Source organism: Rhinolophus ferrumequinum, chromosome 22 (assembly GCF_004115265.2).
Source record: "Rhinolophus ferrumequinum isolate MPI-CBG mRhiFer1 chromosome 22, mRhiFer1_v1.p, whole genome shotgun sequence".
NCBI lineage: Eukaryota > Metazoa > Chordata > Mammalia > Chiroptera > Rhinolophidae > Rhinolophus > Rhinolophus ferrumequinum.
Window position 1 is genome coordinate 48,519,367 of NC_046305.1, and position 26,159 is coordinate 48,545,525.

Here is a 26,159-nt window from a genome sequence, read left to right on the forward strand (position 1 = left end):
AGACACAACATAAAACAAAAGTCTTTCATAATTTTGATTGTTATAACTTCTGTCACACAATAATGCGTCTGATCTTCTTCTCTGGTGACTGAGCCATTTTTCTTTCGCAGAGTTCCTCGTTGCATCTACGTTTACTTGGGACCCAACCCCAACCCCCTGGCAGAATTAGTGTCTAGATGAATAATCACTGCCTACAGATATCTGCTCACAGAGATCTCTCTCTCTCTCCCTTTCTTCCCCCCCCACCCCACCCCTTTCTTTGGCTGGGTTTGTGAGTTTTCCGTGCTGTTGCCGTTAACCAGCCTGGCTGGGTCTAGAGCTTGGTGCTGTTTTTCGTTTCGTAAATGATTAATTTGCCGTCACTGGTTGCTGGTTGGATATACTGTGATGACTCTAATTTAGCAATTAGTCATTGAAGACCTACTGCTGGGTACCGGCTGCTGGGTACTGTGAGAGAGATACTGAAGGTTTTACCTCCTAGGGCGTTAGGCCTCCGGGAAGAGAGAGAAAACTGCATGGATCTCTACATCCTTGTGGCTGGTCCTCCTGCAATATTCCCTGTCTCGGTGAATGGCAACACTATGGGTCAGTAGCACCGTGAGAACCCTGGGGTCACCCCTGGTACCTCCTTCTCACACACATCCTGCCCGTCATGAAGTCCTAGCCCTTTTCCCGCCTCACTTCTCTTAAGTCCATCCACTCTCTTCCTCTTTACTGTCATCTCATGGTCCCAACAGACAAGTGAAGGAGCCTCTTAATAGACTGCCCCAGGAGCCCTTGTGCCCGACCATTCACACGCAGTATTTCAATAGGTTTTCTTGTAAAAGAATAAATGGGATCATTTCATGCTGTCCTGAAGAGGCACAAATGCCTTCCCATTGCTTTTAGGAGAGTGTACTGGATTGTCTGTTGACATCCAGGCACCCTTTCCCCCCGCTTCTGGGCTATTTCCTGATTTTCAGGGGTAGCAGCCTGGAAGCTACATTTCTCAGACTGCCTTCTAGTAGGGCTCCGGTTTAGTGGAGGACGTGCCTGGGAGCTAGAAAGGGAAAGAGAGGAAATTATTGCTTTGGCAGTGGTGGGTGAGTATGTGGACATCAGCGGACTGCTGAAATGAGGTTTGGCCAGCAGCTTTCAAGATCTCATAGAAATCGGGGGCCAATGGGAATCACAGAGAAAGGCTGTAATTAAAGAACGGGGAGTCTCCAAAGCGGTTTTAGGAAGTGATTCTCTCAATTGTTCTCAATGTCGGTAGTCCGATCCTCAGACCTTACGGTACCTTAGTTCTTCCCTGGAATTACCAAGCCGGGCATTTCCAACCAACCGTTTCTCTCTATACTCTATGTTTTGGGTTGGTTTTGGGTCTGCTTACTCACAGTTCCTTGAGGACTCTGTTTCCTCATCTGCCTGTCATCTCAGCTTTTGCTTGCATTATCTTTTCCTCTTCCCATATTTCTCTGTTCAGTTTCTTGAGAAAGAGAAAGCCGTCGGCCAAGGTAATCACTCTCATCCTATTTGAGTAGACTTAGTGGTACCTGTCTAAAACGTCACCTCTTTACCTGTAAAGTGGGGATAACACCACTTACCAATCTCACAGAGCCATTGTGAGAATCTGACTAGATAATGTGTGTGCAGCAGCTAAGATGGTGCCTGGCAAATAATTTTCACCACATGTTGATTTCTCCTTCTTCTTCCCCTCAGTCCATGCATAGTGCCTTTTTCTGAAGGAGAGGCATCACAGGTACTTAACAAAGTGCCCCCCTCTGTGTATGTGTGTAGAGAAAGTGAGAGAGAAACACTTACTGTATAGTCAGCTATTTGAAATTATTCAGAAAAATAACGCAGATGCAAACTAAAACTTAGGAATGCTCGCTATTTCTGAGTATTATTAATATTTTGTCTCTCTTCAAATATCTGCTATTGTATTATATTCTCAAGCTGAAGATGGTCTCAGCTCTCCATTTCTGGATTCTTTACCAAGTTCCGCCAGAACAATTACATAAATCTTTCATACACTCCTCTTCCATTCCCTTCCTCCAAGCTCATTCTCCAGTACACCACGTACCACTCATTCTATGCTGATTCTGACAAAATCAAACACTAAATCTATACTTGGCCTACATCAGCATTTTATGAAGAGGCCACATATAAATTTACTGGTAGGAGAAAATACAAATTTTTTACCTATCTTTCTATCTATCTATCTATCCATCCATCCATCTACATTTGTGATTTTTTGTATCTGTCTCTATTTATAATGTAAATATTCATATACATTCTGGCTATGACCTTCTTCAAAATCCAGAAATACCTGAACCAAAACCAAACAAAAATTACCCCCAAGTGCATGAGCACTGGTATAGAGAAAACAACATGCAGCCTAAAAATCGGACCTGAGTTTGAGTCCTGCCTCTGCTACTTATTATCAAGCAATTAGGAATTCTTAAACTTGGGAGGGAGCATAAGGAAACCGATAAGAAGTGTATGTTAACAGAATAAATGCTGTGGGAAACCAAAACTGGTTTTATTGTACTTGTCTGCACGCTCTGTAGTGGTCCAAAGGACACACATGTCCAGGAAATGTGGAATATGTGTGGTGTGACAACAGTTCCCCTGGGAGCCGTCTGAAGGAAGAAGGCAGGAGGAAACAGCGCAAAGGCACAGCGTCTATGAGCCGAGCATGTTCTAGTTCAAGTTTACTCTTTTTCACAGCCTTGAGCTCAGAGGATTCTCCCATTACAGTTCTTGAATTGTTAAGGAAATGTACCATGCTTATGTGCCTCTATATCCTGGGGCTAAAAAAAAAAATCTCAGCCTTTTACTCTATAACGAAATTGCCCTTGAAAATGAAATTAGATAGACGATTGTTGTTGTCAAAGACATAATCCTCACCAATCATAACCAAGGGACAGAAGGCAGGCACAGCACTGGCTGGCCCATGTTTCTCTCGAGTCCTTTAATAATCCTGTGCAAGATAATTATTATACCCATTTTACAAGCAAGAACAATCAAGGTTCTTTACAGAACCTTTCTAAGTAAATATGCTACATGGCTGGGAAATATATTATCAGGTCTTTATTAGACTTTCATTTACTACTCCTGGGGAAAAGTATTCTAGACTTCCCAGGATAAGTCAAAAGTCACTTATAATAAATAATACATGCTATCAGGAGTCCAGCATTCAAGTTAGTACAACCAACAGACACATAATCTTTATATGTAAGTTTTAATCATAATTAATTATGGCCTGCATATAATATTGGACATTCCTTATCTGTAAAGCTACGCAGTTACTCTTCTGGCTGTTCCCATCCTAACTGCGCAAGGACTCTGGGGTCATGGCACGAGGTACATACATGTCGTCTTCATGCTATTGTCACATGTACATGCAAAGAATTCGAGTTCTCCTAGGGAAGAATCACTTACAGGATCAAGGTCTTAGGGAAGTGGTGAAAAAAAGATTAATGGAATTTCTCTTTCACAGTAGCAACGCTTGGCCAGGTGTGAATGACGATCTAGAAGCTGATGTGGGGATAACAGAGAAGAATCGGGAGAGGGAAGGGGGGAAGCCGGGACAAGCAGTACAGAGAGTACAGGGTTGGCGTCCTCTGGTTGTATGTCCTTGACACCTGTACGTGGCAGAAGTAGCTGACTAGAGGATTATGGGTCTAGGAAAAGGGAGGACACCCTACATCGTATAGAAAAACTTGCTCTCCACCTGCAGGTCCAGTACAGTAGCCAGTAGCCACAGGTAGCTGTTAAAATTTAAATGAATGAAAATTAAACACAATTTACAATTCAGTTCCTCTGTCAACATTTCAAGGGCTCAACAGCCACGTGTGGCCAGTGGCTGAGGTCTTGGACAGCACGGATATGTTTCCATAATTGCAGGCAAGTTCTGTTCAACAGCATTGCTTTAGAATCTAGATCCTATGAGAAATCAACATTTAAAACTCTTGGAGTTGAATTATTCCTGGGGAAGAACGTATTGCACAGTGGTTAAGAGCACAACTTCTGTACGTAAACCTTCTACTCCAATCCTGGGTTCAAATTTTGCTAGTTCCATGACTCTGGGCAAGTCACTCATCACTCTGGGCCTCAGTTGCCTCATCTGTAAAATGGGGATGATAACAGTCTAACTTTTGATAAGGTTCTTGTGAGGGTTGAATGCGTTCTTGTATGTAAAGCACTTATAAAGTCTCCAGCACATGATGGCTATTTAAGCATTAGCACTCAAGCTTATCACTGTCACACTGGAAATTCCTTCTGTAATTGAGTACCCATTACTGGGAAATAGAGACAAACTGATCCCTGGGTCTGATCCTTTCTACGTTCCCCTTCCCCATGGACCCAATCTTTCTGGGACAGGTTAAAACACCCCCTCGTCAGCACGAGTATGGATAAGACGGGGTAAACTCTGCTCCTTACTTGTACAACAGCACGTCAGCTGCCTGGAGCACTGGGTACGTGAGTAAACCCATAGTTCCATTGTGCTTCTGCTTGGCAGTCTTTGCCTGTGGGGGTGAAAAGAGAGGAGAGAAAGAAATCTGACGTGAACCTAATTATACTGCTAAATTAAGAAATCCTTAAAGCAAGCAAAGGGTAATCTGAAGCCACCTGTCATAACATTACGTCTCGATTCCTTTTAGCAATTCTAGCCATTTTATAGCTGGCTTGTCTTCACGCTCCAGGCTTAGGCGAGTCCAGTTCACCGCTGCCCCGCTAAAGCACTGCCACTACATTTATTCATTTTATCAAAGCAAGGGTGTAAGAGTTTTCAAGGTTCCAAATAAGATGCAGTCTAGATTTCACAGGTTAAGTAAGGTCAGAAAATGTCATGAAATTAAATCTCTATAAATTAATATGAGTTAACATCAAACTGCTGATTGTTTATCTGGGAACACCTTCCCGAAAGTCTCACAGCATGTTGTTGACCAAACGGGAATGTTCCCTCAAAATCACACTTAAGAAAACAAAAAAACAAAAATCATGGCATTTGGAAAAATGAAACAAAGAGACATTTTAATCTACCAATCCTGATTATCTGTATTGATCTTTAGGTGCTAAAGCAGTGAGAGTACAGTGATTCCAATACACGGGCCAGGTTGTATAGACCAAAATATTACCTTAATGGGGAAGCTGATGGAAACACCGGAGGTGACATCAGAAATATTTAATGTCACGTATTGTGACAACTATAAACTACTAGTGTGCACCCGCTCAGTATGAACCCTAGTGGTACCCAGTACCCTGCTGTGGTTAAATGGTGCTGATGTGTCATTTGTTCTCTGAGCAGAGTTACTTATTAGCAGGGAACACTATGTGTAGCTCACTGATAATCGCTTCTAAGGCCTAGGGATCTCATTGCTTATAAAATGATAAATAGACATTTTGTCACGTAGATAAATCTCATGTGTCTATTTAATATGAATTACTTCCCAGAGGCCCAATTATTTCTGAATGGACTGAACAACTGAATTCATGAACTTGCATGATCCCAGGACCAAGCTCCTGTGCTCACATCACGTGTCTCCCACCAACGTGCAGACACACCCTTTGAGTGCGGGTCTGAAAAGCAGCCGCTTCTCTCTCTCATCGTCTTACCATCATCATTTCATAACTGAGTTGCAGACGTCACTTTTCTGGTTACTTCCAGTAGTTTCTGGGTTTTGGCAGCTAATGCTATAGGCCGTTCAAAGGAAATGTGCAAAGTTCGAACATACAATCCCTTCAGTACCTTTCCTTATGACAATGTCCATGAGAAAGGCCAGTTCGCAATGATCACTGGGTAAAGATAATGACAGTTTAATCTGGCAATGAGCAAATGGGAAAAGAACCCAATTTTTACAAATTGCTACTGCGTTCAATTTGTAGTGTTTTTTTTTTTTATGTCAGAATACTGAATGTTGAAATTACCAAGAAAAGGGAAAGATGTGGAGAACACTAATATTTATTGAGGGCCTACGCCGTACCGCAAATGCCTTCCATGTCTGTTAGCTCATTAATCCTCCAGATAACTCTGAGCCCTGACCCCACCTTTCTACCCCACTGTCCTGCCGCTCACTGCCCCAGTCAAAACCAAGGTGCTCTTAGATCCTTCCCTAGCACTGGAATCCCCCTTCTTCCACTTCTACACTTTCTGATGACTTGTTTAATGGTCTCCTCCCAAATAGACTTGCAAGCCTCATGACAGGGGCTGCATCCTTCTGTCTTTGTTGACTGCTGTTCCTCCAGCGCCTTGCGTGATGGGAGACTCACAGAAGGCATTACCAGTTTTTGTTAATGAAGAAATGCCCAGACGAGGCAGTAACACGCTCTAAGACAAGGCTGGCATTGGAAATCCATGTTTCTGCCACAAATAAGAAGTTACGGGCTGGTGGGAAGGCGTCTCTAGCATGTCTGTGCATTCACACGTCACGTGTTACTGGGCGGTCCTTAGACACAATTTTTAAGTAGGAACATTTCCCATGAAATTAGTATTCAATTCTTATAAAAAGGATTTCAGTAGTCAACTGAGTGTTAGAGAACTATGATAAAATGGGAAGGTTTTGCCTAAAACCAAAATATGGTAGAGAATATTACAAAATGGTGTTTGTGATTCCTGGCAGGTAATGATTTTGTAGCATCACCAATACCTCTTACTTAGGCTCTGTCTGTCTCTGCAACATATGCAAAGGCTTCTGAACCAGCTTTTGAGAAAGCCAACAGCCCTGAAAATATGCTGGAAAGAAGCTGAAAACTGAAATTGATGTTGACGAAGTTGGGGGTACCCTACACTTGGGTTATCCAATTGCAAAAAATGGAAGCTAAGTACTATGAATTATCCAATTTACCTTTTGCCATCAAACGTCTAAGAAAAAGTACAGCCTTAATTCTTCTGTGGGTTTGAACTGTTGCCTGGATTCAACTTCTTTATAAATAAATAAAATATGTTGTCTCTTCTCCCCACAATGAAAACATTCTTGCCTGATTTGCCAGTTAATTCCAGTGGCGTTGGGACAACTTCAGAGTCCAGTAATCCAGAAATTGTGATTATGTGTTAAGTAGAATGTGGTAGCTTCAAAAGTCATTACCAAGTCTACCCAGGGTTACGCTGATTCAACCATACGCAGATAAAATCAAATACTAAATTGGATATTTTTATCCAGTTTTTACGTTGAAAGGAATCTTAACCCTTTTACTTTCCGTTTAATACCCTGAGGCCGAGAGTTTAAAGATAGTTCTTTCAGCCACCAGTAAACAGCAGACCAGGAATGCCAATAAACTTGGGATTCCCAGAACCTACCACAAAAATAAACAGAGAGGGAAAAGAGTAGCTGTAATGAGGACCTTGAACTTCTTTCTGATTATTAATCAGGTCACTGGCATTTACCTTCCACTGGTGTAAGTGTTGTAAGCGGGGTAGTCTGATCATGCAGGTAAGGATCCAACTTAACTGGGTGTGTTCAGACACCTAAAGAAACACAGTAGAACATTAACAAAGGTGGTCAGCGTTTTCCTGCATATTTGACAAAAACTAAATAGATAACAGGTATTACCTTAAAGGGCTGAAAATATCCCAAATCAAGGTAAGTTTAAAAAGGACAGATGAAGGGGACTGATTCACAACGCATAGAATATTAGGTGAAGAAGAAATCTTCAAAACTAACCAATACGATTACTAGTCTAGTGTTTAAATCCTCTTTACGACATCCTTAGCAAGCAGCTGACCACACGGTTACAAAAGCTTCAGTGAGAGGATTTCATTATGTCCTGAGACATCTATTCCATCTTTAAAAAGCCAAGATTATTAAGAAAACACACACACACACACACACACACACATTCAAATCCGTCTAAATAACTGCTAAATATACAAAAAGCAGCTTTAAATACCTTACATGTAAATGTAAATGGCAGAGAAAGGTACTGAACTTAAAGTGAAAGACTGAATCTTTTAGACCTAGAATAATTTGAAATTCAGGAATCACTATCATCCTAAAGGGTGTTTTTATATGTTTCTAGTTGTCCCTCCTTCTCTTCTTTTCTTTTCCTCCTCCTTCCTTTTTATTCTCTTAAAAAGAAGACATCAACAAGAAAATATAACCTTTTCCCAATTTGTTTTCTTCTTAACCAAGTTTAATCAAGTAAGCAAACCTGGCAACAATTGGGCTGATTCTTGGGCCTAAGCCAGGTTCTAATCGATGACCTGGAATTGAAGGCCTATGCGTCTTGTTTCTGGACCCTGGGGAGTCCGAGCCCTTCATCCATTGTGGCTTTATTTGTGTCCATATGATTTCCTTAAAAAGCAGAGACTGTTGCCAACTCTGAAAAGTGGCCCCAAATGTGTTCTTTGTGGGTTTTACAAAACGAACATAAAGGAATGGAGCTGAACCAGCCCAGGCCTATTTTACGAGCAAGGAATCGCCATCTGGCCTAAGATAGTTTCTCATTTTTTTCCTCAAGTCATGGAGGGGGAAGAGTTGTTTTTCACGTGTTTGACAAGGAGTCACTTTTAATGTTTCGCAAGCCGCTGGGCTGCATCTGTCCTCCTTCTTCCAAGAGGCATTTGGGTTTCATTGAGGGCAGTGATTTTGACAGCACTGTCCATGCAAATTGCTAACTGCTGCTGTAAACAAACAGCTATCAGACAAAAACAGTAACCCTGGATGGAAGTAAGAGGATTATTGCTTCTAATATGCAAGGAAAACACATTCCCATTAGAACTAATAAAACAAGAACTGGTTTTTGACGAAGAAGTAGGAGGGGATTTTTTTTTTTTTTTTGCATCTTCTTTACTGGACTGGGGAAAGGAATGACAACAGAAAATAATCATGGTCATGTGGAAAGAGACCAGATGACTCCTTCTCTTCAGATCGGGCTCATGTGCCCAGCTTTGGGGACATGCAAAAAGCTAGCATCAGGCCTCCACGTAGTCAAGGGTTTTCCTTAGAGTAGCTTTTTATTTGGACATATGGAATGAGACTGAGTTAATATTCTGCAGAGATCTTCCTGGTGTTTCCAAAGAAGAGGGCATAAAATTAACCCAAATTATTCTTATACAGAAAAAAAGGAGGTCAAAGGCAATGAATTTTCACAACTTATCATTACTAATTATATAAGAAGGGTAGTACACCTCAGGATTTGGTTCTCTTAATGTACTCATATTGATGACAACTGCTTTCTATCCGGAAAAAAGTGAAAACAGTATTTAAATACAGTATATTCTGAGTTACGTTGTGAAATCACAAACAGAATAACAATCTGATCTGTGTTAGCTGCAGAAAAACAAAAGATGGAACAATACGGTGGCCTGTTGCACAGCCACAAACAAGTCAGCAGGGACTGAAGAATTCTGATGCATCTAATAGTAACAGTAAGGACATGCATATTTGTCATTTGCAACAGTTTTGTCTGTCTTGTTCATCACCGTAAAACCACAGTCTGGCACGCTGTAGGTGCTCAATAAATACTCATATTTGTTGAATGTCTGAACAGTATCAAAGGCTGCAGACAGGATGGTTGGGACCAAAAAGAATCCATTAGATGTAGCAACGGATTTGTTGGTAACCCAGGCAAAAGTATATTCAGGTGCAGTGACTGGGATGGAAGCTAAATTATAGGGGGCTGAGTTGAAGTGCGACTAGAAGGCAGGCGATGAAGACAGACGAACAAGAAGAATAGCAGAGTAGTTATGAGCTCTGTCTTTGGAGTGAGGCTGCCTGGATTTGAATGCTCGTTCTGCTACTTACTAGCTAGGTGACTCTGAGTAAGGGACTTACCCTCTCTGTGCCTCAGTTTCATTTCTAAAATGAGGTTAACACTAGTGTGTACCCAACAGTGCTTAGAACAGTATTGAGCACACGGTAAGGGGTCAACAAAAGGTAGTTACTATTATGGATAAGTTTTAGGGAGACTTTTGTTTTAACTTTTAATTGTGAGATAATTATAGATGCACATAGAGTTTAAAGAAATAATATAGAGAGATAAAGTCTACCTTTCACCCGTTTTCCCCAATGGCGACATCGTGCATGACTATTGTACAATATCACAACCAAGAAAATGAATTTGACACAGTCCATCCATCCTATTTAGATTTCATCAGTTTTACACGCACTCGTTGCGTGGGCATATTTAGTTCTCTGCAATTTTATCACATGTGTAAAAAAAATTTTTTTTAAGGGAGGCTAGAGATGGCAATAACGGGTTAGAGAACAAAAATTTTGTTTTGCTTTTTAAGGTGGGATAGATATACTCTCTGAAACATGTTTCACTGAAACAAGAGGAAGGGAAACAAATATAGATGAGGTTGTATCTGTGGGATAGGCGTGCAGAGCGGAAAGTCAGAGGGCTTCACATATAATGGGCTCTATTATCTCTGAAAATAGAAGACAGGGTGATTAGAAACAAATGGGGTAAGAAATATACTCAACAGAATTGCTGGGCTTGATAGCAAAGAACAAAAGATCTTCTGGAATAGAGTTATATGAGGCTTGATGTTTTGTGGATGTTTCTGTGAATTAAAGAGGGCAATCATTTGTAACGTACATTTTGGGGAAACACTGATATTCTTCAAGGTAGACTAACACCTTCCGCCTAAATCATAGGTCTTTTAAAAATTTTGCAGGAAAAAACGAAATCAATTGATTGCATCTTTAATTTTCTCCAGGAAGGATTTTTAACAGGATCCAGTAAGTACTATACATAAAGCAAAAAAAAAAAAAAATCGGGGTAAATTAAACTACATTAAAATCAGTAACTTCTCTTTGTCAAACACTACCATTTATAGAGGGAAAAGGCAAGTCACAGAGTGGGAGGAAGTATGTGCAAACCTCCATAGAATATACTGCTATACAGAATATGCAAAGGACTCCTACAAATTGCTAAGAAAAAAAAGCAGATCTCCCTATGAAAATAGGCCAAATGCATTAAATGCAAATTAAAGTCAGACTGTGATGCCAGTACACATGCGTCAGAATGATTGAAGTGAGAAAGCCCAATAACGCCAAGTATGGCAAGGATACTGAATAAATAAGACTCTTATACACTGCTGTGTGACGTAAAGTGGTAGTATATCAACTTTGAAAACTATTTCCACTGACAATATTCATATCACACATGACCGAGGTAGTCCATTTCTAGGTATATATACAGGAATGTGTATACGTGTCATTGTTCACAAAAATATACGTGCAAGAATATAATGTAACAGCCCCACACAGCAAGCAATCCAAATGTCCACCTACGCAGAATGGATAGACGGTGATATCTTCATACAACGGAATGAGGATGAATGAACAATTCCATTCAACAACGTGAGTTGATCTCACAAGTGCAATGGTGAGTGAAAGAAGTCGCACACAAGAGAGTGTGTGCTAAATAATTCACGTTATATTCAGTTTAAAGGATGTTATCTTCGGGGAGGGATGGTTAGCGACTCGAAAGAGGCACAAAGAGCATTCTGGGTACGAGTCACATGGGTGTGTTCAGTTTGCAGAAATAGGTAAACGGCTAGTACATCTGACAACGTTGGGCCCTGAATAAAATACAATGAAAAGCGTTTTGGTGTTTCAAACAAGGTGGAGGGACTTCTGGGATAGCAGCATAATAACCTCTGAAAAATCTGCTCCTTCATAAAAGCAACGAGAACACTAGCAAAAAATGGTCAAAGTCAACTTTTACAGAACTTTGGGAAATTAACCTGCGCTGGCAATAGAATATTTAAGAAAAACATCTGAATCTCAGTAACAACAGAGAGCTTCGTGGCATTCTGACTCACCGGTTCCCATCAGCCTGTGGTAGCCATGGTAACCAGCAGCGTAGCCGCCCGTGGACAGGGAAGATTGGGTTTGAGGCGTCTCAAAAGGGCCCATCCCCAGAAAACTGTCGCTATCTTGACCTGTGATAGCTCCCTGGGAAAGCCCCGTGCGTGTCATTATCTGACCTGACCTAAAGCTCATTCAGTGAGGAAAGCCAGCTCCCTGGGACATTTTTCAGAAATAATCAGCAGCAAAGAATTATTACAGCTGCCTGAGGTGCTGATACCAGCAGGAGAAAACAAGAGGCTGGCCAAAAAACTTAAAGGGAAAAGCTGCGACATGATACGGCCATAGGGTGCTTTGAAAAATCCTGACATAATCCCGGGCATCTAACAGGCCACAAACGTGCAGGGCTATGACACATCCAGGAAGGGCCTGAGAAGAGCCTCATCTCTCTCCTCTGGCTCACCTGAGGCCCCGTGTCAGCCCCTCAGCCGGGGGTTGAAAGTACAGGATCGAGGCATTTAGAAATTTCTGTTCCATCAGTACCTGAGCACTAAGCTGACCCAGCAGAGACTGCAGTGTGCAGATAGGACAATGAACACCGACTTTCCAGAACTGCTGCAGAAGTCACTAAACAAACCCGCAGCACCCACAAACATGAACCCGAGGTGTGGGGGTATTTCATCAGGGAATTCCAACAAACATGTTTTAAAAATCAATTCTTCACAATCTCTTCCGTACTATAAAAGAGGGCACACTTTCCTCCTTATTCCAGGAGGCCAGTATGAGCTTGATACCAAAAGCAGGCGAAGACATCACAACAAAAGAAAACTACAGACCAACACCCCCTGTGAATGAATACAGATACAAGAATCCTCAACAAAATACTACCAAATGACTCCAGCGACATATATAAAGAATTACATAACATGATCAAGTGGGATTTATTTCAGAAATGCAAGCTTGGTTTAATAGCCAAAAACCACTCCAGGTAAACAGCAAGAAACCGAGAATAAAGATTGAGAGAGAGAGGAAAAAAATCAATCACTGTAATATAGTAATCTAGACAACGTAGTACTGGAATAAGATAGAATATATGGATCAATGAAACAGAATTTAAAGTCCAGACATAAATCCATACATTTATGGCCAATTGATTTTCAACAAGGGTGCCAAGACAATTCAGTGGGGGAAACAATAGTCTTTTCAACATACGATGCTGGAACAACTGACCATCTATATGATGTATATACATGCAAAAGAATGATGTTGGATTCCTACCTCATAGCATATGTAAAAATTAACTCAAAATGGATCACAGACCTAAATGTAATAGCCAAAACTATAAAATGCTTAGGAAAAAAACATAGGAGTAAATCTCCACGACGTTGGGTTAAGCAATGGTTTGTTAAATGTGACAACAAAAGCACAAGCAAAAACCACCCCAAAATAGATTTATCTTTGTCAAAGTTTTAAAAATTTTGTGTTTCAAAGGATATCATCAAGAAAGTGAAAGATAGTTCAAAAAGTATGAGAGAGATTGCAAGTCATATATCTGATAAAGAGCTTGTATCCAGGATATATAAAGAACTCTTACAACTCAACCATAAAAAGATAACCCAGTTAAAAATAGGCAAAGGATTTGAAAAGACATTTCTCCAAAAAAGATGGATAAACGACCAATATCCGGAGATACCACTTCACACCCACTAGGATAGTTAAACTAAAAAAAAGACAGACAACAACAGGTTTGGGGAGAGAAATGGAGAATTTCGAATCCTTACGCATTGGTGGTGGAACTCCCACACACAACAGGATAGACGCTTTCAAAACAGTTTAACGTTCCTCAAGGTATTCAATATAGAGTTACCACATGACCCAGCAATTCCACTCCTAGGTGAATACCAAGATAAATGAAATTACATATCCATATACAAACTTGACACAAATGTTCACAGTAGCATTTTTTTCATAATAGCTACAAAGTGGAAACAACCCAAATGTCCACAACCTGACGAATGGATGAACAAAATGTGGCCTTACAATGCCAGACAATGGAATATTATTCAAAAATAAAAACACATGAAGTACTGATAAATATTACAACCTGGATAAACTTTGCAGACAGTATGCTAACTGAAAGAAGCCAATCACAAAAGAACACCTACTGTACGATTCCATTTGTATGACATGTTCAGAAACGGCAAACCCATACAAGACAAAGTAGATTCGAGGTTGCCAGGGAGAGGATACAGGTGCAATGGGAGTCACTGCCAACGGGTACAGGACTGCTTTTTGGGATGATGACAATGTTCTCAAGTTGATGGTAGTGATGGATGCACAACTCGGTGAAATATACTAAAAGTCACTAAATTGGACACTTGAAATGAGTGAATTGTAGGATATGTGAATTATATTTCAATAAAGCAATTAATAAAAATAATGGAGTTGGAGTTCATCACATCTATTCTTTGAGGCATCACCAATGAGTGATTCCATGGCAATACAGATTTCATAGTTCAAGCAGTCCTGATTTTCTGATCTTTGTCAAGATCTCTATTTTCCTCCACACGGGACAAGCCCTCCAAAATGGTTAGTGGGGAGAATGGGTTCTCCTCAGTGAAGAAAGATAAGGAAAGAAGACAGAGCTGCCAGTGTGTTTGATGAGACTCCCCGTCTCACTTAAACCCATTCTGATCAGGTTTTCACCTCCCCCATGTCCACTACGACCGCTCGCCACTGTTGGCGGCGGTGATGGTTCAGACAAAGTCGGCATCTGACTTGACATATTTAGCAACATTTGACATAACTGATGACTTCTCTCCCCATCATTCATTTTCTTCACGTGGCTTCCAGATACCGCATTACTGTAGTGTTTCTCCCTTTCTCCATAGTTTCCCTTCTCAGTCTCTTTGTGAGGTTCCTACTCAACCCTGACTTCTTAATATCGCAGGCACGCAGTTTTTAGTTCTTGTTTCTTCACTTCGATTCTTTTTTGCACTCACTCTCTGCAATTTCATCTCATCTCATGGCTTGAAATGCAATCTGTGTAACTGATGACTTCGAAATTTGTTCACTCCAGCCGGACCTTTTCACTGAACTCCAGACTCATGTATCCAATTACCTGTTCAGTATTTTTCTGTGAATATCGAACGGATATCTTCAACTCAACACATCCCAAACCAAACTCCCGATTGCCCATCCCAAACCTGCTCTTACCCACTACTGAAATCTCTGTTGGTGGCAACTCCATCCTTCCAGTTACTGAGGCCAAAACCTAGAGTCACTTTTCACTCTTTTTCTTTCACACTCCGTATCTAATCCATCTGCAAATCTTATTGCTTCTACCTGCAATATATATATCGGGGGTGCCAAAAAATATTTATACACATGACTTGTATTCATCTTTTGTTATCAGTATGTATTATTACTGTTTTAATGCAGTTTTATCCTTTCTTAAAATGTGTATACATTTTTTGGGGCACCCTCGGAGGCAAAATCGCCTCTCACCTGGATTCCTGTAAGAACTTCCTAACTGGTCCCCTGACCTTCACTCTAGCTCCTGTACAGTCTATTCTTAACCCCTCAGCCAAAGTGTCCCTTTAAAATATATCTCATGTCACTTCTCTGCCCCAAATCCTGCACCACCCATTTCCTTCGAGTAAAAGTCAAAGTCCTTACAATGACCTGTCAGGTCAGGCACGATGTCACATTCAACCCTGTGACACCTGCGGTTCTCATCCTACTCCCCCTTGGCTCCCTCTGACCCAGCCATGCTGGCCTCTGGGCACCCTCCCACCTTAGGGGCTATGTTCTGGCTCCTCTTTCTGAGAGGAATTCTCTCCCCCAGATATTTACCTGGCTAACTCTCTCACTTTCAGGTTTTGCTCAAATATTACCTTATCAAGGGGGCTTACCCCTCACCCCACACTGTTTAAAATAGCATTCTAGTTTCCTCAATACCACTCCCAATTCCCCTTTTTTTTTTTTCTGTATCATCTATCACCTTCTAATATACTTTACGTCTGGCTTATTTATTATAGTTATTACTTATTTTGTGTTACCCCAATGGAGTAAGTACCATGGCGGCAAAGATTTTTGATTTCTTCACTGATATAACATGAATACCTAGCACGCAGTAAGTTCTCAATAAATATTTGTTAAATAAATGCCTGAGTGAAACAAAAGGTTTATTAACAGGGACATGTCTAAATAAAAAGTGTCATATTTATAGAATGGCATACTATACAACTAATAGAAGAAATGAGCTAGATTTATATGTATAAACATAAGAGGATCACAAAAACATTGTTGTATGAGAAAAGAAAATTGCAGAAAGTTACTACAATATGGCATCACTTAAAAATAAAAAATAAAAAAACCCACACAAATAAAGATATTATATATTATTCATGGGATTATACACAAAAAACAGGTACGAAAAAATGGCTAGATGGATGCACGCCAACTCCAAGATTTTGGTTAACTGGGGATAGAGAAAAGGAACTCACGTAGGAGGGGCAAAGGGAATAAGTAAAAAAAAGGATGAAAGGGCCCTTCAACTTTATAATTATTTTTTAATATGAGGAAGTCACACAAATATGACAAAACATTAACAATATTCATCCTTGGTGTTGGAAATATGAATGTTTGGTTTATTATTCTCTGTATTTAAATTTTTTCCCCAAAAATATTCAATTAACAAAAGAATAGAGACTAGCGTGGTTCCAAAAGATATAGCTGCTAAGTATCAATCAAACCCATTCAAGCAATAACCCAGTTCAGTAAATACTGGATCAAATGTCTAAGATACTCTCCGTGCCCCTTAGGATTTTACTATTTCCCATAAATGTTATCTTCCCAGGAAACAGTTCCTACAAGTTTTTGTTAGGACACTTGGAAGACTGTTCAGACTCACAAATTCCCAATTATCATTTCCTCTTGGAAACTGGTGATTTCATGCTGAGTTATTTTTATTAGACTCTTATCATGCCCATGACAAATCCCCTTAACAGGAACCTTGTTTGGAGATCTGATTTTAATTAAAAGACTTCTGCTTCAGTGATAAACTCTCATTCACTCTCTTCAACTGGTCTGCCTCCTGTCAGTATTTATGTTCAACAGTGCACATCTGTCTGTACACATCTGGATTTTTCTATACTTTTTCTTAGTCTCACACTTCCAAAGCTAAATAAATAGCTTCTATCAGTCTGCTCCTGACTTAAAAGTCACCTCCACCTAAATTCTATTGCTTATTGTGTATATGTGTGTATATATGTATCTTTTTATCTCTAGCATTATATCAGTCAGCTTTTTCTAGCATATGCTGGGTAACAAATAACCCCCCAATATAAGTGGCTTACAGCAATGGTTTCTTTCTCATTCACTTTACCTATTGGTAGTTGAAGGTTGGCTATAACTCTGCTTTATACACCTTCTCATTCCAGGACCCAAACTGAAGGAGTACCTCCTATCTGGAACATTCCATTCTAAGTTAGAAGGGAAAAGAGCAAAAGAGTTAGAACAAACATGAACAGCTATGAAAGATTCTGCTTGGGCATGGTGTACTTTCTATTGGCTAAAGCAAGTCACATGGACAAGCCCAACATCAGGGGGTAGGAATAGATGCTTCTGCTATAGGATGCACTGTCAGTTACATGGCAATGCAGGAGGACACATCATCCTCACTTGCCATCCTCGGGGGTAGCAAGCTACTGCTCAAAGGTCAGATCTGGCCCGTGGATTGTTTTTGTTCAGCCCTTGGGCTAAGAATGGTTTTTACATATTTTAGAGGTAGTAACATTTAAAGAGAGAGAGAGAGAAGGAAAAGGCGAAAGAGGAGGAGGAGGAAGCAGGGAAGGTGAAGAAATAGTGGTGATGGCGGTGGTGACAGACTGCATGTGACCTGCAAAGCCTAAAATATTTACTATCTATGCCTTTACAGAAAAAGGTTGCCGATCCCCATTCTTACAGAAGATGAACACAAGTAATTCGGGACAATAATCTACCACAAGCATCCCCCCAAAATTAGCTAACTTGAGGAAGGATAAGAGAGTTATCCTATAGAGAACAAGATGGCAGACAGTGTGTGTGTGTGTGTGTGTGTGTGTGTGTGTGTGTGTATATATATATATAAAATCAAATCTATCTCTCCAGTAAGTTTTTATTTTAAATTTCTACGTGGGTGTATCTGACAGCCCCAGGAATTTAGGTCCAACAAAACAATGACGTTTTTTTGGACTACATCAAAATTAAAAACTTTTGTTCATCAAAGGACACAAGCAACAAAGTGCAAAGGCAACCCACAAAATGGGAGACAATGAAGAGCTCCTGCAACTTAAAACAAAACAACAAACAAACAAACAATCCAATTAAAAAACAGGCAAAGGCCTTGAATAGACATTACTCCAATGAAGCTATAAAAATGGCCGACAAGCGAACAAAAGGATGCTCGACATCACTCGTCATTAGGGAAATGCAAATAAAGCCACAATACCTTTCTGAATGTTTGAAATATTTCTTAAAAGGTCCCCCAAACTTTTGACAACAAAGTGTTCTGAAAATAGTTTATTATTGAGTATAAAGTGAGGCACTGTCCTTGATTTGAACTTCATCCTCCAGTTCCACTCCAGCTTTAAACAAATCAAGGAGCCTGGCGCGGTCGTAGTGTGTGTGTAGTAGGACGAGAGAAAGTTAACGTTTTCGAGGTATTTTACATCATAGTTCTTCAATATCTCTATTACAGACATAAAAAGGGAGTTCAGAGAGCTTGAGTAACTTGCCCAGTGTGTCACAGTGAGAAGAGGTCACAGTGAGAAACAGGCCAACTCTAGCTGGCTCCAAAGCCTGTACCATTTCCACTATTGCTCTGATATTATTAAAAATAAACTCTTCTTGAAAGTATAAGATAGGACCTAAGCCTGTGGTCCAGGAAGGAGGCGGTGAAAACACAACATCTTGCTCATCAAATCATATAGGAGTATAGGTCTAGGAAAGGAAGTGGTACTACCTGGAAATGTTTTAGAGAAGAAAATAACATGAGGAGTTAGGATACCGGGGATGCCAAAAAAATGTATTCACATGACTTGTATTTATCTTTTGCTATATCGGTATATATTATTACAATTTTAATCCAGATTTTCCTTTCTTAAAATGTGTATACATTTTTTTGGCACCCTCTGTCATATAATAATCTTCCTAGCTTCTCCTTCTTATTTATGCCAAGGGCCATTTAGATCCTTTGTATCTCCCTTGAAACTTGGGAGGCGATGCCAGTTTTACAAATAGATGCCTTAAGTCCATTCATCTATTAGATGTTTGTTTGCCTCTGTCCTTGCAATTATGAGTTGCATGTGCACCTGTTGTTGGTCGTCTAACAGCTTTGAGGGTCCAAGAAATATAAGTTTGTACTCAAATATGCTTCCAAAATTACTAGACAAAAAAAAAAAAAAAAGACAAGCGAAAGTTTAGGCCTCGGCGTTATACTTCTAAGATAAGGGACAATGGGTTGGGTATAATTTTTCTTTGTATACAGTGAGCCAGGACTCACACAGTCAGTTCCCTGGGCCTTCATGCAGAAACTGACTCCCCCATAGTCCCTTTCATGATTAGTATTGATTTTAGTTTCCTGGGAAACAAAACATGACTCTAATTAGAGAATGAGGCCACGTTCCAAAGCTGCAGATTCCATTCTCCTCCCTTGACTCTTTCGCTGGACTGTTTAGACCCTCTGTAACGTGATGTCTGATGGTCAAAACTGTCCTTTTCTCCTAGCTTTGGCAGAAAGCCATGCCGAAAGCTACGGACTCCAGCTTTTATTTTCCATCTGCAGGGTGATTCGATCGCAAGAAAAGTAACAACTAAAGATGTGGAGACACGCCCCTCAGAGAGTGCTGTGGGAATCACATTGGATCTGCACTCGAGCCTGCTGGAAATCAAAGACCATTGACTTTGGCACTGGGATGAAAACCTCTGCCAAACACACACATAGGCGGGCTTTCTCTCTCCTTTCTCCGTTCTCTCTCTCTCTCTTTCTCTCTCTTTCTCTCTCTCTCTCTCTCTCCCTCTCTCTCTCTCTCTCTCTCTGTCTCACACACACACACACACCTTTCAGAGGAGAAGCTCTGTTAAATTCCCCACATATGGCAAACATATTTTAGGGGAAGCACCATGACTAGAGGCCAGTGGGAGAGAAAGAAAAAGAAAATAATGAGAAAAATCTTCAATAAGCCTAAATTGTTCCAGTCAGACTGCTGAGAAAGAATGCGAAGGATTGGAGATGAAAATTATTGGTAAAAATCAGCATTATAACATAGCTAAATTCTTTCCGTACTTCAAATGATTACTAGAACTTACGCTGATGTATTTATACCATTATTAGGTTATTTTGTGTTCAGATGATCTTATTAACTTTTACCAATAACTCTTTAGAGCAAAAATTGGAGGGTTTTCTGGTTGTTTTGTTTTCAGAAAATTGGATAAATCAATTCTTAACATATAAAACAGATAACTTAGAGATCAGCTGTAACATGATGTCTGATGGGAAACTAGTCTTTATATTTAGCTCTAAGTACTTTGCTTAATACAATAGTTATCATGAAAAGAGCATACTACACAAAACAAAGGTTTTTTTTTTCTCTAATTCACAATTTCAAAAATTCTTAATTTTACTTGTAAATAACTGTGTGTGTGTGGGAATGCAGGCATAACTAATTTTAACTGGCATTGGCTCCCAACACTTTAAGTATAATTGTTTTCTAAAATCCTTTCCATTACATATTTAATGGTCAATTAAATGCACTACAAAATTCCCAACATAAAGGAACTAACAAAAAATCTTGTGAAAATGTAAACAGTGGGTCGCTAAATTACCTGTTTTATAAGCATTGATTTATCAAATTTTCTGAAAGCACAACAACGACAACAACAAAAACCCCTCCAATTTCTGCTTTAAAAGAGTTACTGGTAAAAGTTAATCAGATCATCTGAACACACAGTAACCTGATGATGTTAAAACGTGATGAAGTAGAAGAAACACTGGCTTGATGTTCTCAGGGTCCTCATTCTGTAAGGGCTTTCTATAAGCTGAGTTGAGATTTTCACCCTGAGGGGATCAGAGAGGTGCCTACGTATTTTAAGCAGAAAGTAGAGCGCGGCTAGTGTGTGGAGCATGGGCTATGCATTTTTGAGACTGACACAGGAGTGAAAGGGTAATTTAACTGTCCAGACAATAAATAATGAGTCCTTGAGGTCAGCTCTGGCTTTCCACTGCTCCTCTGCCACCAGCTCCTGAAGCAAAGGCATGGTGGGGGCAGAATAAGGTTCTGTTCCATGAATGTATCTTCCTAAAGTGGTGCCTTAAGAAGAAAAAGTCTTGGATTTGCCACCTAAAAGCTGTATGACCTCAAGTAGCTAACATCAGGCATCCCTCAGAGATGGTTCTAAATACATTTTCTAATTTACTTAATCTCTTCATACTTTAATGTATTAATCTGTGAAAGAATAGTAATGCCTAACTCATGCACTGTTTGGAGGCTTAAAAGAGAGGTCATATACATTAAAATGCTTGGTAAATCTTACACATTTCAAAAGATGAGTTTTCTAATAAATGTCCGTCAATGTTTTTACTAGATCTAAAAATGCTGAGCATTTTCAGTCCCCATCTTTTAGAGACTCCACAAGCTGACAAAAACTGTTAATTCTGGATTTTTGTATTGCAAAACATAAAATACAAACACCATACTGATTCTTTCACTTCTTAGAACACTGTAAATACGGGCCAAGTGTTTAAAATAGTAACTGGTTCAGGGAGACGAGCTTATTTGATTATACTTGTACTTGAGAATGGTTCTGAGAAGCAAAACTCAAGATATGCCTTCAGTTTTAAGATAAAGCATAAGGAAAACTTCCCATCATCCTCCGTGAACAACTCGAAGCTTTATGGCCATTTTAAAGGAAGGATGTTTAGGCTCTCCTTTCTAGGCAGTCTGTGGGCACTAGGCAACCACAATTCTATTCAAACTATTAAAAATGGTTTTATGGGATGCTAGTATATAGCCACTAAATATCAGCTAACAGATTAGTGCAACAAAGAGAAAGCAACAAAAAAATTAAGGCTTATTGTTATGTATGTTCAAATGAGCTAATTTTATAGCAAAGAAAACCTGATAAACATATCAAAGGCATGAAAAAAAGTGAGAGTATAAAAAAAAATCAAAGTTTTCATTTTTAAGATTTTTAAAGTAATCATTTAAAAATGATTTAAGTTTAAATAATTTTTTAATGATTTAAAATCATTTGATTTTAAATGAAAAATCAAAGTTTTCATTTTTCTTTAATTTTTAAAATGCCAAAAAATTAACTTTATGGGAAAAAGAACTTTATCAATACGTCAAATGGCATTTTAAAAAAGAGAGACATAAGATCCATAATATAACGTGTGGACCTTGATTGGATCATCATTCAAACAAGCCAACAATAAAAGGCATTTTGGGAGAATCAGCATAATTTGAATATGGCCTGGGTATTAGATGATAATATGGAATTATCATTAACTTTGTTAAGTGTGGTTATGTAAAAAAATTTCCTTAGTTTATAGAAAGGCACACTGAAATACTTGGGGGATGAAATGCCATGATGTGTGGTATCTGCTTTAAAATACTTCAACAAGGAAACAACATCAATGAGACAAATCACAAAATGTTAGTCAGTGAAGGGGGTACAGTACACGATTCTCCTTACTCTTCTACATACAGAGGGTACCAAAAAAATGTACACACATTTTAAGAAAGGAAAAACTATTAAAATTGTAATACTCAATATACACCGATAACAAAAAGATGAATACAAGTCACGTTTGACTTCTGCAATGACAAGAGGTGCTCAAAGTGGTTTCCATCAGCGTCCAGACACTTCTGACGATGGCGAACTACTGCTTGAGCAACACTGACCAAAGGGTCCACTTGCAGACATTTTTTTGGCACCCCGGGTATATTCAAAATTTTCTTTATTAAATATTTTAAAAAGGAAAGAGGACCCGATACAATATGCAGTCTGTCCATTGATTTGTAATAAGGTTGGTTGCTCCGGTTGAGAAGTAAATGGCCCAGACCAAGCATGCCTTCAGGCCAGAAAGACACCTGAGGAAGTCTTTCTGGGACAAGTTGTGGAATGTGGGCTGTCCAGCACTTCCCTCAGATTTTACTGGCCGGCTATCAAATTACGCCCAAGGGACATGAAGGCAGGGATGGGAGGAGTGGAATTGTAAGATAGTTCAGAGTTGTACTAAGGCCACTGAGGAAACAGTCAACACCAGCTACCTCTGCCCTCTGACCTAGACCCACAACCACCTGGGAACCAATGAGCTCATAACAAACCCTGAAAAAAAAAAAAATCAAAGAGAAGGTGAATTTTATTATCCCTCACTTACGAGGCAGTTCTTACAAAGTCTCTCATATTGTGTGTTACTCTTTCAATTGCTATTTTGAACAACAAAGTACCAGGTGGAAGAAGATACCACAATTATTGCAAACATTAGATGCTTCTGGAGGTTGCTGCCAAAAATCCTTTACAAAGGAGAAAAAAATGTATAATCTGGTAACCATCCCGGGGGGTATGAGCTCAGTGTGCAAGTACTGGAAGTGGTTGTAAATAAGCCTTTAATTTCAAAGGTCACTTCGAAAAGCAATCTGGCCAGTGCTTACTTTACAGGGATAACTTTACAGGGATACTTTACTTTACATTTTCATCTACAAGAAGTATGGAAATGGGTACTGGGAATACAATTTTTAGAAACACTGTATAACATAAGGATCCAAAGAGAGTTGGTATCAAAAACAAGTTAGGGGGAGTGAAGATGATGTACCCTGAAAAACGCATCAGGCGACTCAAAAAGTGGCTCTGATGATGACCAGTATTGTTGGAAACGGATGTGAACAGTTGGGATAGACGTTGTTTCATGAAATCTGAGAGGTAAATTCCTTTCAGAGAGAAGGTAAGCATGCTTCTGAGGTAGGACAACCAAAAGGGTGAGAGATCTGGGGACGACTAGTTTGAAGAAGGTGAGACCTGTGGGTAAAGGACCTGTAGGGTAAGGATGGTGCAAAATAAATGTCTCTGAGTATTTAAAGAGCAGTCACGAGGAAGACAGAGTGGATTCGTTATGTATCTTTGAGAGAAGTAGTTAAATGAATGGATGGAAATTATAGGGAGGCAGGTTTTGTTCAACATGAGTACTTTTATAACCATTAGATCGGTCCAAGATTGAATTTGAAAAGTTATGTGTAAGTCAAGGCTTTCTGACCACCTGTAAGGAAGGTAATTGAAGTAAATTGCCTTTATGGTGATTTTAATGACTAGATTTTAATATTTTATCTAATTTATATCTCCAAGCTGGCAATAAGTTTAACTTGATAACTGCATTTATTTTGTGGAGATACTCTTTTCATTTCATTTTTCTTTTAAATGGTTGCTCTGTGTGAATCGTTACATTAAGTTCCGTGGGTGATAAAACATACAGAAAACCAATCATTATCAGAAGTTTATGATCAAGGAAGGAGACAGACACATGTACAACACACACCACACATGTATACTTGGTAACATGTGCCAAAACACGTATAACACACCAATTCCTTGAGTAGGGCTTTGTCACAAGGTTAAAGCAGCTGTGTAATGAGGGTATGATCCAATTACCATTTTCATCTTTGCTAGGGAATCTCTTAAGGACCCTGTCTCTGGTCCAGGGTATCTGCCTGTCCAAGAGTAAACTGATTCAAACATAGTGAAGATATGAGTCAAATACTTTGGCTTTGTTCTGAAGCCTTTCTTGGCTTGGACTCAAGACACTGGACATTGCCTTCCAATTTCCTAGCTAGTCCTCTCAAAGCTTCTCAAAAGCTATTACACAAAGAATGAACAGTGGGACTCGTCCAACAGGCCTTTCCAAATGCAATACCCAATAAAGCAACATTGGAGTTATGTAAAACCACTGGTCGCTGAATTCTATCTTTGATCCCCAGGAGATTAGGCAGCAACATGAAGTCATCCATTTGAATGCAACCCAGGATAGAAAACGATTCCAGGATTGGAAGTACGAACGAGACGCAACTTTTTGGTATATGAAGCACTATAAATTTACCAAGGAGAGTGGAGGGCACGTTGAAACACACTACTGCATAATAATGGTACTTAATGATACAAATACAGGGAAAACATTAAAATGAAACCATCACATCTGATGAAGTCATCCTTGAACACATTTTTTTCAAAAATCACTACGAGGAGCCTTCTAGGCCATTGAAAATTTCCCTCAAATATTCTGAAAGGGAACGTTTTTCTTGGTTCTAATCTGAGAAGCTGACCTGAGATTGTTGGAAAAGGACGCTCTTCTCTGGGTTTATGCCACAGGCAAGAAGAGCAGCAGTCATGTCCCAGATGCTCTGCCGAAGGACGGCCGGGTCTTGCGGGACAGTGATGGAGTGTAGATCAACAATGCTGTAGAGCACAGAGCTGTGCTCGCTCTGCAATCGCACCCAGCTCTCGATGGCGCCCAGGTAATTGCCGAGGTGGGGGATCCCGGTGGGCTGAATGCCGGAGAACACGCGCTTCACGCCATCCTTCTGGAACAGAGGAAAACAACCCGATTTGCTTTAGAGGCAGAATCCACGGATCCTATGTTCATGTTACCATAGCTACGACGGCTCGTGCTAGTATTTTTTAAATTGCAGTCTGCATTTATCTTGTGCCTGCTCTGTCACAGAGCAGGGACAGAAAATTACATGTAAGATGTGGGAGTTTTTTTCACTCAAAAACTTCCAAATACAAACGCACAAAGGTCTGCCTCCCCAAGACAATGCGATCTAATTGGACACAGAGGATATGTTTATGAAAAGATAAGTAAGGACAATGTGGCAACATGACCTTGACCAGTCTGGAAAGATAGAAATAGTGGGGGACAGGCAGGAGTTCCCAAGAGGAAAAGATGACTGTGGATCTGGGGGTCAGTGAGAAAGACTTCAGACACTGAATCAAATTTCATTGGTGATTAAAGAGGCCTCAAGGATTTTTCAGGCAATTTCATTCATTTTGCCATAATATTATGGCCAACGAAGGCCATAGCATTAGGGGTAAAAGCTACTATTTACTTAATTGTAAATTGTTTTCTTTAAAAATAATTGCTGATATATTAGAAATATTATATAATAAAGTGTATACATCAATTAAGTGTAATTGCTTACATAAATTAGTATAATTAAGTGTGCAGGATATTGGGCTACAAATTTGGAAATCTATACTCTAATTCTAATATTACTTCTTGGTAAAATATGGAACTTTCTCGTCTTTAGTTTCCTTTTACTTTTGATAAATCATACTTGATTTTTTTTAGTACAGCAAAAGGAGTTTTTTATTCTGTGTCAT

General features: G+C 39.6%; 1 protein-coding gene across 1 annotated transcript in view; it reads right to left on the reverse strand.

Annotated features, from left to right (window-relative positions):
- WARS2 (tryptophanyl tRNA synthetase 2, mitochondrial) overlaps positions 1-26,159 on the reverse strand; it is a 76,223-nt gene that overhangs the window by 11,773 nt on the left and 38,291 nt on the right. The window contains exons 2-4 of the mRNA XM_033091937.1: positions 25,103-25,360; positions 7,373-7,453; positions 4,429-4,514 (exon numbers count right to left, since the gene is read on the reverse strand). Of these exons, the coding sequence (XP_032947828.1) occupies positions 4,429-4,514; positions 7,373-7,453; positions 25,103-25,360 (425 nt within the window). The remainder of the gene's footprint in view (positions 1-4,428; positions 4,515-7,372; positions 7,454-25,102; positions 25,361-26,159) is intronic.